This window comes from Leuresthes tenuis, unplaced genomic scaffold, assembly GCF_036924035.1.
Source record: "Leuresthes tenuis unplaced genomic scaffold, fLeuTen1.0.hap1 SCAF_20, whole genome shotgun sequence".
Taxonomy (NCBI): Eukaryota; Metazoa; Chordata; class Actinopteri; order Atheriniformes; family Atherinopsidae; genus Leuresthes; species Leuresthes tenuis.
This window is the reverse complement of record NW_027325374.1, coordinates 940,409-952,768: the sequence shown is the minus strand read 5'-3', so window position 1 is coordinate 952,768 and position 12,360 is coordinate 940,409. Positions and strand designations below refer to the sequence as shown.

The 12,360-nt window shown below is 54.6% G+C and overlaps 1 protein-coding gene across 3 annotated transcripts in view; it reads left to right on the top strand.

Annotated features, from left to right (window-relative positions):
* The window catches only part of ankfn1a (ankyrin repeat and fibronectin type III domain containing 1a), a 98,965-nt gene that overhangs the window by 54,287 nt on the left and 32,318 nt on the right, over positions 1-12,360 (top strand). For 2 of the 3 annotated variants that reach the window (XM_072374145.1, XM_072374143.1), the window contains exons 9-13: positions 132-342; positions 2,979-3,182; positions 4,487-4,600; positions 5,321-5,418; positions 9,013-9,103. In XM_072374145.1, coding sequence (XP_072230246.1) covers positions 132-342; positions 2,979-3,182; positions 4,487-4,600; positions 5,321-5,418; positions 9,013-9,103 — 718 coding nt within the window. The remainder of the gene's footprint in view (positions 1-131; positions 343-2,978; positions 3,183-4,486; positions 4,601-5,320; positions 5,419-9,012; positions 9,104-12,360) is intronic. The other variant, XM_072374144.1, reaches the window with a different exon arrangement.

Genomic DNA, 12,360 nt, shown 5'->3' with positions numbered 1-12,360 from the left:
AATCAGTTTATCGGAGTTTAAACCACATGAATTTCTCTGAAGCGCTGAAAGAATTCAGGTGTGACAGGCGGGAGGCGCCTGCATGGCGGTGTCATGCGACCCAGGTGGTAAACGTGCGCTCTCCCTTTCAGACGATGCAGGGCAGCGAGTGCATCTTCGAGGCGGTGGAGCAGCAGGACCTGGACGCCGTGCAGATCCTCCTCTATCAGTTCTCAGCCGAGGAGCTGGACCTGAACACCCCCAACAGCCAGGGCCTGACGCCGCTCGATATCGCCATCATGACCAACAACACGCCCATCGCCAAGCTGCTGCTGAAGGCCGGCGGGAAGGAGAGTCCGCACTGTGAGTTCCAGTGTGTTCACATGTTGGTGCTGATTTTATTCTGTAGTTTAGACCAACCAGGAGGCCGTGTTACCCTCTTTTAGTTTTCTCTTCCCTCTGCTCTCTGAAACAACTCATCTGAACAACGAGGAATCCAGAAAAAGGTGAAATCAGTTCAGTCAGGGCAGAAGGTCAGAGGTTGGAAGCTTTCCCAGTCAGCATCAGGAGCTGATGTGGTAAAGAGTAGTTGTTCTGGTAGTAATGTTGCTACCTGAAGTTCTACTGTGTAACCGTCAGGTTTTTGTCAGCTCTGGTTCTGATCAGCATTGATTGGAACACAATCTCTCTGACGGTGGCCATGACCAGAACAGCTCCCTTTTACCACGGTTAAACTAATGATGATTCCTCCTGATGGTAAGGAACCATGTTTCAGTTACTGGTACCGGCAGCAAACGGACCTGCTGGCAGGGCAGGACTCCTTCATGATCTTATTTGATGGTTGAAGTTTCTGCCAAAGAACTGATGGTGTTCTAAGCTAAACCTGAACATCAGAAGAAGTTTAGGAACTGGGTCTAAGTCAGGAAAAGGTTTAGGTGTAGAAGCAGGTTTAGTTTCAGGTTACTGATCAGGGAGAACTTTCTGTCCTCATAAATGTTCAGTCTGTGTGGTTCTGGGTCTCTGGCCCCTCCTCATCCTCCAGTACCAAACAGTTCTTCACTTTATGGTGAGCCGGGCCTCCCTTCAACAGCTTTAACAAGGTTTGTCGTTTAATGGTTTAACTTTTCCAATGATGCATGTGACGTCGGGGCAATTACAGCTCAGTGATTTATTGTGCTGCGGCCCCCCAGGCCCCAGGGGCCCCCGGGCCAGCATCACGGGCAGCGGTACAATCCCATTTAAACACTTTAAACAAACAGAGCTGCCATTTTCCCTCCAGGGGCCTGCGACTCTGTTTGTGTCATTCCTCAAGTGTCAGGAATGTGTGTCCGTGTGTTAATGCGCCACAAGAAGCCTAGAGCGTGCGCTTTAAGTCCACGAAGCCTAGAGCGTGCGCTTTAAGTCCACGAAGCCTAGAGCGTGCGCTTTAAGTCCACGAAGCCTAAGCCTAGAGCGTGCGCTTTAAGTCCACGAAGCCTAGAGCGTGCGCTTTAAATCCACTAAGCCTAGAGCGTGCGCTTTAAGTCCACGAAGCCTAAGCCTAGAGCGTGCGCTTTAAATCCACGAAGCCTAGAGCGTGCGCTTTAAGTCCACTAAGCATAGAGCGTGCGCTTTAAATCCACGAAGCCTAGAGCGTGCGCTTTAAGTCCACGAAGCCTAGAGCGTGCGCTTTAAATCCACGAAGCCTAGAGCGTGCGCTTTAAGTCCACGGAGCCTAGAGCGTGCGCTTTAAGTCCACGGAGCCTAGAGCGTGCGCTTTAAATCCACGAAGCCTAGAGCGTGCGCTTTAAGTCCACGAAGCCTAGAGCGTGCGCTTTAAGTCCACGAAGCCTAGAGTGTGCGCTTTAAGTCCACGAAGCCTAGAGCGTGCGCTTTAAGTCCACGAAGCCTAGAGTGTGCGCTTTAAGTCCACGAAGCCTAGAGCGTGCGCTTTAAGTCCACGAAGCCTAGAGTGTGCGCTTTAAGTCCACAAAGCCTAGAGCGTGCGCTTTAAGTCCACGAAGCCTAGAGCGTGCGCTTTAAGTCCACGAAGCCTAGAGCGTGCGCTTTAAGTCCACGAAGCCTAGAGCGTGCGCTTTAAGTCCACGAAGCCTAGAGCGTGCGCTTTAAGTCCATGAAGCCTAGAGGGTGCGCTTTAAGTCCACGAAGCATAGAGTGTGCGCTTTAAGTCCACGAAGCCTAGAGTGTGCGCTTTAAGTCCACGAAGCCTAGAGCGTGCGCTTTAAGTCCACGAAGCCTAGAGCGTGCGCTTTAAGTCCACGAAGCCTAGAGCGTGCGCTTTAAGTCCACGAAGCCTAGAGCGTGCGCCTTAAGTCCACGAAGCCTAGAGCGTGCGCTTTAAGTCCACGAAGCCTAGAGTGTGCGCTTTAAGTCCACGAAGCCTAGAGCGTGCGCTTTAAGTCCACGAAGCCTAGAGCGTGCGCCTTAAGTCCACGAAGCCTAGAGTGTGCGCTTTAAGTCCACGAAGCCTAGAGCGTGCGCTTTAAGTCCACGAAGCCTAGAGTGTGCGCTTTAAGTCCACGAAGCCTAGAGCGTGCGCTTTAAGTCCACGAAGCCTAGAGCGTGCGCTTTAAGTCCACGAAGCCTAGAGCGTGCGCTTTAAGTCCACGAAGCCTAGAGCGTGCGCTTTAAGTCCACGAAGCCTAGAGCGTGCGCTTTAAGTCCACGAAGCCTAGAGCGTGCGCTTTAAGTCCACGAAGCCTAGAGCGTGCGCTTTAAGTCCACGAAGCCTAGAGCGTGCGCTTTAAGTCCACGAAGCCTAGAGCGTGCGCTTTAAGTCCACGAAGCCTAGAGCGTGCGCTTTAAGTCCACGTGTGGACCACATGTTTATGTTTAAACTTTTATCCAAAGCGACCCTACTGGAGGTAGCACCTTTCATGCAAGGGATTTGGACCCAGGCCACCTCGACACCATCCAGTCCCCACATGGAAAGGTAGAAATCTTACCTCGACACCATCCAGTCCCCACATGGAGGGTGACGGTGTGCTTCTGTGTTGCAGTTGTGAGTGTGGAGAGTCGTGAGGCTCACCTCAGCTCTCTGGTGATGGAGGCGGAGCGGCGGGCGGCTGACTTGGCGGCTCAGGCTCAGAGGGAAGGCCTGTCGCTGGAGGCCTGCCACAAGGACAAGCAGCTGAGGGCCTGGGAGTGGAGGAGCAAGCTGTACAAGCGCATGAGGACGGGCTTCCAGCACGCCCGTGAGTTCAGTTTGGGAATTCAGAGATTTAATGAAACCTTGATGAACTTTTATCAGGTTCAGTTTGTTTGTTTAAACGGCACCTCAGTGAAACATTTTACAGGTCTTTAAATCTGAGAGCAGGAGGACCAACCTCACTGGGAAGATGGATGGATGGATGGATGGATGGATGGATGGATTGAGGATGGATGATGGATGGATGGATGGATGGATGGATGGATGGATGATGGATGATGGGTGGATGGATGATGATGGATGGATGGATGATGGATGGATGGATGGATGATGGATGGATGGATGGATGGATGAGTGAATGGATGGATGGATGGATGGATGATGGATGATGGGTGGATGGATGATGATGGATGGATGGATGATGGATGGATGGATGGATGATGGATGGATGGATGGATGGATGAGTGAATGGATGGATGATGGATGGATGATGGATGGATGGATGGATGGAGGATGGATGATGGATGGATGGATGGATGGATGAGTGAATGGATGGATGGATGATGGATGATGGATGAGTGGATGGATCGATGGATGGATGATGGATGGATGGATGGATGGATGGATGGATGGATGAGTGAATGGATGGATGATTGATGGATGATGGATGATGGATGGATGGATGGATGGATGATGGATGGATGGATGGATGGATGAGTGAATGGATGGATGATGGATGGATGATGGATGGATGGATGGATGGAGGATGGATGATGGATGGATGGATGGATGGATGGATGATGGATGGATGATGGATGATGGATGGATGATGGATGGATGATGGATGATGGATGGATGGATGGATGGATGGATGGATGGATGATGGATGATGGGTGGATGGATGATGATGGATGGATGGATGATGGATGGATGGATGGATGATGGATGGATGGATGGATGGATGAGTGAATGGATGGATGATGGATGGATGATGGATGGATGGATGGATGGAGGATGGATGAGTGAATGGATGGATGATTGATGGATGATGGATGATGGATGGATGGATGGATGGATGATGGATGGATGGATGGATGGATGAGTGAATGGATGGATGATGGATGGATGGATGATGGATGGATGGATGGATGGATGATGGATGGATGGATGGATGGATGATGGATGGATGATGGATGGATGATGGATGGATGGATGGATGATGGATGGACGGATGATGGATTGATTGATTGATGGATTGATTGATGGATTGATTGATTGATTGATTGATTGGTTTTACATCCAGATCCATGCAAACAGCTGAAATGTCCGCCTCAGCTTCCTGTCTGTGCCCCTGCTCAGGTCCCCCGGAGGCCCCGTCCATGGTTCGCCTGAGCGTGAGCAGCAGCACCACGCTGACCGTCACCTTTCAGGAGCCGCAGTGTCTGAACTCTACGGTGGTGACAAAGTTCAGAGGTGAACACACCCGAGACGCCACAGAGTGGCTGATTCAGTAACGATGACACTTTCTGTGAGACAAGTTGAAGTGTATCGTAAAAGTAAAAGATGATATTATGTTAATATCTCATAGAAATGAGCCTCTGGTGTACAGAAGCTCATTTCCAACAATATGATGATTTAAAACTGGCCCTCAGCCAATCAGAGCAGAGGTAGAAGTCCTCACCTGTGCTGCCACCTCAGCCCTCTAAGCCTTTAATGTCATGTGACACCGCTGAAAGTCAGACAACATTTCCAACCAGCAGGGTTTAAGAAGTGATTTAAAACCAGGCTCTGCTTCTCTGAGCCTTATTCGTTCCAAAGCCCTAACAGCAAAGGTCACCTCTCCATTTGAGCCTCGACTCTTGGCCCCTGAGTATCTCGGGCTCATCTGAGCTCAATAGAATAGTTTTTCAACAGGTTAGAAACATTCCAGGGAGTTATATAACCGGGTATTTTCTTTATTCCGGGGCTTTTTACACACTCGGCGTAACAGAGCGTGTGTGCGGCGGCGAGATAGATGTAAACGGAGACAGGAAGTGACAGTTAGAGACAGCCGGGGGCTGCGAGCCGAGCGCTCAGAAGGTTAATGAGGATTTCATCACCTCATGAGGAACTATTGATTTGCAGTGAAAAGATAAGCTGTTTGCTGTGGACACCTGCCGGATAATTAACCCACGATTGTGTGTGTGTTCGCAGTGGAGTGGAGCTGCCTGAAGGATTTCTCGCTGCTTGCTGGTGAGATGGTGTTGGATAATCTGCAGAGCCTCAAGTGCACCATCGGCAGCCTCTCCACGGTAACCACAGCATCCGACTCCCTCCTCCTCCTCCTCCTCTCGTCACACATTAACACGCTTTTCTTCCACTTTAATGGAGTTTGTAGGAACTGAGCAAATATGGATGTTCCACGCCATCTGCTGCAGGCCAAAGCTCCACCTTTGGACTCTGCTGCAGGCCAAAGCTCCACCTTTGGACTCTGCTGCAGGCCAAAGCTCCACCTTTGGACTCTGCTGCAGGCCAAAGCTCCACCAAAGCTCCACCTTTGGACTCTGCCGCAGGCCAAAGCTCCACCTTTGGACTCTGCCGCAGGCCAAAGCTCCACCTTTGGACTCTGCCGCAGGCCAAAGCTCCACCAAAGCTCCACCTTTGGACTCTGCCGCAGGCCAAAGCTCCACCTTTGGACTCTGCCGCAGGCCAAAGCTCCACCTTTGGACTCTGCCGCAGGCCAAAGCTCCACCTTTGGACTCTGCTGCAGGCCAAAGCTCCACCAAAGCTCCACCTTTGGACTCTGCCGCAGGCCAAAGCTCCACCTTTGGACTCTGCTGCAGGCCAAAGCTCCACCTTTGGACTCTGCCGCAGGCCAAAGCTCCACCTTTGGACTCTGCTGCAGGCCAAAGCTCCACCAAAGCTCCACCTTTGGACTCTGCCGCAGGCCAAAGCTCCACCTTTGGACTCTGCCGCAGGCCAAAGCTCCACCAAAGCTCCACCTTTGGACTCTGCCGCAGGCCAAAGCTCCACCAAAGCTCCACCTTTGGACTCTGCCGCAGGCCAAAGCTCCACCTTTGGACTCTGCCGCAGGCCAAAGCTCCACCTTTGGACTCTGCCGCAGGCCAAAGCTCCACCTTTGGACTCTGCCGCAGGCCAAAGCTCCACCTTTGGACTCTGCCGCAGGCCAAAGCTCCACCTTTGGACTCTGCCGCAGGCCAAAGCTCCACCTTTGGACTCTGCCGCAGGCCAAAGCTCCACCAAAGCTCCACCTTTGGACTCTGCCGCAGGCCAAAGCTCCACCTTTGGACTCTGCCGCAGGCCAAAGCTCCACCTTTGGACTCTGCTGCAGGCCAAAGCTCCACCTTTGGACTCTGCCGCAGGCCAAAGCTCCACCTTTGGACTCTGCCGCAGGCCAAAGCTCCACCTTTGGACTCTGCTGCAGGCCAAAGCTCCACCTTTGGACTCTGCTGCAGGCCAAAGCTCCACCAAAGCTCCACCTTTGGACTCTGCCGCAGGCCAAAGCTCCACCTTTGGACTCTGCCGCAGGCCAAAGCTCCACCTTTGGACTCTGCCGCAGGCCAAAGCTCCACCTTTGGACTCTGCCGCAGGCCAAAGCTCCACCAAAGCTCCACCTTTGGACTCTGCCGCAGGCCAAAGCTCCACCTTTGGACTCTGCCGCAGGCCAAAGCTCCACCTTTGGACTCTGCTGCAGGCCAAAGCTCCACCTTTGGACTCTGCCGCAGGCCAAAGCTCCACCTTTGGACTCTGCCGCAGGCCAAAGCTCCACCTTTGGACTCTGCTGCAGGCCAAAGCTCCACCTTTGGACTCTGCTGCAGGCCAAAGCTCCACCAAAGCTCCACCTTTGGACTCTGCCGCAGGCCAAAGCTCCACCTTTGGACTCTGCCGCAGGCCAAAGCTCCACCTTTGGACTCTGCCGCAGGCCAAAGCTCCACCAAAGCTCCACCTTTGGACTCTGCCGCAGGCCAAAGCTCCACCAAAGCTCCACCTTTGGACTCTGCCGCAGGCCAAAGCTCCACCTTTGGACTCTGCCGCAGGCCAAAGCTCCACCTTTGGACTCTGCCGCAGGCCAAAGCTCCACCTTTGGACTCTGCCGCAGGCCAAAGCTCCACCTTTGGACTCTGCCGCAGGCCAAAGCTCCACCTTTGGACTCTGCCGCAGGCCAAAGCTCCACCAAAGCTCCACCTTTGGACTCTGCCGCAGGCCAAAGCTCCACCAAAGCTCCACCTTTGGACTCTGCTGCAGGCCAAAGCTCCACCTTTGGACTCTGCCGCAGGCCAAAGCTCCACCTTTGGACTCTGCCGCAGGCCAAAGCTCCACCTTTGGACTCTGCCGCAGGCCAAAGCTCCACCTTTGGACTCTGCCGCAGGCCAAAGCTCCACCTTTGGACTCTGCCGCAGGCCAAAGCTCCACCTTTGGACTCTGCCGCAGGCCAAAGCTCCACCTTTGGACTCTGCCGCAGGCCAAAGCTCCACCTTTGGACTCTGCCGCAGGCCAAAGCTCCACCAAAGCTCCACCTTTGGACTCTGCCGCAGGCCAAAGCTCCACCAAAGCTCCACCTTTGGACTCTGCTGCAGGCCAAAGCTCCACCTTTGGACTCTGCCGCAGGCCAAAGCTCCACCTTTGGACTCTGCCGCAGGCCAAAGCTCCACCTTTGGACTCTGCCGCAGGCCAAAGCTCCACCTTTGGACTCTGCCGCAGGCCAAAGCTCCACCTTTGGACTCTGCCGCAGGCCAAAGCTCCACCTTTGGACTCTGCCGCAGGCCAAAGCTCCACCTTTGGACTCTGCCGCAGGCCAAAGCTCCACCTTTGGACTCTGCCGCAGGCCAAAGCTCCACCTTTGGACTCTGCCGCAGGCCAAAGCTCCACCTTTGGACTCTGCCGCAGGCCAAAGCTCCACCTTTGGACTCTGCCGCAGGCCAAAGCTCCACCTTTGGATTCTGCCGCAGGCCAAAGCTCCACCTTTGGACTCTGCCGCAGGCCAAAGCTCCACCTTTGGACTCTGCCGCAGGCCAAAGCTCCACCTTTGGACTCTGCCGCAGGCCAAAGCTCCACCTTTGGACTCTGCCGCAGGCCAAAGCTCCACCTTTGGACTCTGCTGCAGGATGGAAATGGAAGAATCCGACGCCGCCTTTGTTTCACGATGAGATGCTCTGGAGAGCTTTAACAGAAATCTTTGCGTCAGCAGCATTTGTAAAAGCTTCTCTGACTGCGCTGCATCTGCTGTTTGCCATTTAGAGCTGCAGCCGCCCCTGAAAACATTCAGAAAAGAACACGCTGTCTGAATGGAAAGGGCGGGAGACGCTCTGTGGGCGAATAATGAGCCGAGCCAGAAAATGTCACATGTTGGCGTGCAGCAGCACTCATTTACATACGGTTTCATAGTGTCAGGGCTGAGTGTTTGGTTGTTTAAACACAGGGATTACTGAGGTGGGCCTGCAGGGCTCAGGGTTAGGGTCAGGGGTCACAGACGGAGAGGCGTGACACAGCAGAGACACTTCAGATAAATGGAAAGCAAAGATCCACCGAGTGATGCTCGGTGACTCAGAGGGAAAGAAAACTGCTGCCAACAACCAGAGTGTCCACATAAAGGAGCTCCTCGGTGACCACATAAAGGAGCTCCTCGGTGACCACAGAGAACACAAACGTTATTTCAGGTGCACGCTTTTCTTCATCGTTCGAACACTTTAGTACGTTTTGGTTACTCAGTTGGCAGATTTCTCTGTTTAGTGGCAGCTCTCCAAACACTTTGTTTACACAGGAAACAGGACGATGAATGAGTTTATGCTGCCGGTCCAAAAGTTTGAGGACACCACAAAACTACTCGCTTTGTATTTACGTCTGAGTCCCGCTCTGCAAGTTCACAGAGGATTTTTATTTTTCAGGGTCGGCTCTACTTCGTTCGAGTGTCGGCGTACAACATGAAGGGCTGGGGTCCGCCCACCTCCTCCCTCCCTCCATCTGCTGCTCCGTCAAGTAGGTTCACTTTTCTTCTCACTGTTTCACCCAAAACACTGAAGGACTTTAGGCTGCAACTCTCAAAGTCTCCAGTTTAAGGTTTTTATGCAGTGACTTCATTTCATCTACCTGTACACACATCAGGAAGGTGGAGACCAGGGTCAGGGAGTCAGAGAGACCGGGGTCAGGGAGTCAGAGAGACCAGGGGTCAGGGAGTCAGAGAGACCAGGGGTCAGGGAGTCAGAGAGACCGGGGTCAGGGAGTCAGAGACCAGGGGTCAGGGAGTCAGAGAGACCAGGGGTCAGGGAGTCAGAGAGACCGGGGTCAGGGAGTCAGAGAGACCGGGGTCAGGGAGTCAGAGACCAGGGGTCAGGGAGTCAGAGAGACCGGGGTCAGGGAGTCAGAGAGACCGGGGGTCAGGGAGTCAGAGATCAGGGGTCAGGGAGTCAGAGAGACCAGGGAGTCAGAGAGTCAGAGAGACCGGGGGTCAGGGAGTCAGAGACCAGGGGTCAGGGAGTCAGAGAGACCAGGGTCAGGGAGTCAGAGAGACCGGGGTCAGGGAGTCAGAGAGACCGGGGTCAGGGAGTCAGAGACCAGGGGTCAGGGAGTCAGAGAGACCGGGGTCAGGGAGTCAGAGAGACCGGGGGTCAGGGAGTCAGAGATCAGGGGTCAGGGAGTCAGAGACCAGGGGTCAGGGAGTCAGAGAGACCAGGGTCAGGGAGTCAGAGAGACCAGGGGTCAAGGAGTCAGAGAGACCAGGGAGTCAGAGAGTCAGAGAGACCGGGGGTCAGGGAGTCAGAGACCAGGGGTCAGGGAGTCAGAGACCAGGGGTCAGGGAGTCAGAGAGACCAAGGGTCAGGGAGTCAGAGAGACCGGGGTCAGGGAGTCAGAGAGACCGGGGTCAGGGAGTCAGAGAGACCAGGGTCAGGGAGTCAGAGAGACCAGGGGTCAAGGAGTCAGAGAGACCAGGGTAAGGGAGTCAGAGACCAGGGGTCAGGGAGTCAGAGAGACCAGGGTCAGGGAGTCAGAGAGACCAGGGGTCAAGGAGTCAGAGAGACCAGGGGTCAGGGAGTCAGAGAGACCAGGGGTCAAGGAGTCAGAGAGACCAGGGTAAGGGAGTCAGAGAGACCAGGGGTCAGGAAGTCAGAGAGACCAGGGGTCAGGGAGTCAGAGAGACCGGAGTCAGAGAGACCGGGGTCAGGGAGTCAGAGACCAGGGGTCAGGGAGTCAGAGAGACCAGGGTCAGGGAGTCAGAGAGACCAGGGGTCAAGGAGTCAGAGAGACCAGGGAGTCAGAGAGTCAGAGAGACCGGGGGTCAGGGAGTCAGAGACCAGGGGTCAGGGAGTCAGAGAGCAGGGGTCAGGGAGTCAGAGAGACCAAGGGTCAGGGAGTCAGAGAGACCGGGGTCAGGGAGTCAGAGAGACCGGGGTCAGGGAGTCAGAGAGACCAGGGTCAGGGAGTCAGAGAGACCAGGGGTCAAGGAGTCAGAGAGACCAGGGTAAGGGAGTCAGAGACCAGGGGTCAGGGAGTCAGAGAGACCAGGGTCAGGGAGTCAGAGAGACCAGGGGTCAAGGAGTCAGAGAGACCAGGGGTCAGGGAGTCAGAGAGACCAGGGGTCAAGGAGTCAGAGAGACCAGGGTAAGGGAGTCAGAGAGACCAGGGGTCAGGAAGTCAGAGAGACCAGGGGTCAGGGAGTCAGAGAGACCGGAGTCAGAGAGACCGGGGTCAGGGAGTCAGAGAGACCAGTGGTCAGAGAGTCAGAGAGACCGGGGTCAGGGAGTCAGAGAGACCGTGGGTCAGGGAGTCAGAGACCAGGGGTCAGGGAGTCAGAGAGACCGGGGTCAGGGAGTCAGAGAGACCAGGGTAAGGGAGTCAGAGAGACCAGGGGTCAGGAAGTCAGAGAGACCAGGGGTCAGGGAGTCAGAGAGACCAGTGGTCAGAGAGTCAGAGAGACCGGGGTCAGGGAGTCAGAGAGACCGGGGGTCAGGGAGTCAGAGAGACCGGGGTCAGGGAGTCAGAGAGACCGTGGGTCAGGGAGTCAGAGACCAGGGGTCAGGGAGTCAGAGAGACCGGGGGTCAGGGAGTCAGAGAGACCAGGGTAAGGGAGTCAGAGAGACCAGGGGTCAGGAAGTCAGAGAGACCAGGGGTCAGGGAGTCAGAGAGACCAGTGGTCAGAGAGTCAGAGAGACCGGGGTCAGGGAGTCAGAGAGACCGGGGGTCAGGGAGTCAGAGAGACCGGGGTCAGGGAGTCAGAGAGACCAGGGGTCAGGGAGTCAGAGAGACCGGGGTCAGGGAGTCAGAGAGACCGGGGTCAGGGAGTCAGAGAGACCAGGGGTCAGGGAGTCAGAGAGACCAGGGGTCAGGGAGTCAGAGAGACCGGGGTCAGGGAGTCAGAGAGACCGGGGTCAGGGAGTCAGAGAGACCAGTGGTCAGAGAGTCAGAGAGACCGGGGTCAGGGAGTCAGAGAGACCGGGGGTCAGGGAGTCAGAGAGACCGGGGTCAGGGAGTCAGAGACCAGGGGTCAAGGAGTCAGAGAGACCAGGGGTCAAGGAGTCAGAGAGACCAGGGGTCAAGGAGTCAGAGAGACCAGTGGTCAGAGAGTCAGAGAGACCGGGGTCAGGGAGTCAGAGAGACCAGTGGTCAGAGAGTCAGAGACCAGGGGTCAGGGAGTCAGAGAGACCAGGGGTCAAGGAGTCAGAGAGACCAGGGGTCAAGGAGTCAGAGAGACCGGGGTCAGGGAGTCAGAGAGACCAGGGGTCAAGGAGTCAGAGAGACCGGGGTCAGGGAGTCAGAGAGACCAGGGGTCAAGGAGTCAGAGAGACCGGGGTCAGGGAGTCAGAGAGACCAGGGGTCAGGGAGTCAGAGAGACCGGGGTGTTATCGGTCATTATTTTTGTTATATTTTATTTATGTTTTGTTTATATTGCGGCAGACAGATGTGTTTATCATTTCATTATCTTTAGGATAAATTCCTAAACACATCCTGAAGGTTAGCCTGCAGGGTCCAGCGGTAAAAACAGCTGCTGTGCAACACGATGCAGACACCATCGTTCCAACTGAATCCACTTCAGCTGGACTTTAACTTCTTTGACATCATCACAGCGAAGACCAGAACCAACCAGAGGAAAACTCTGGGACCGGTCCCAGTTCCTCATGAAGCAGATTAGCTGCTGATCGGTTGCTCCAGTGGGCTGTTTCAGTAGCATATTCAGCACTTTATGGGCATGTTAACTTTAATATTTAATCTTAAATTAAATGTACCTTCCACCTTCAAAG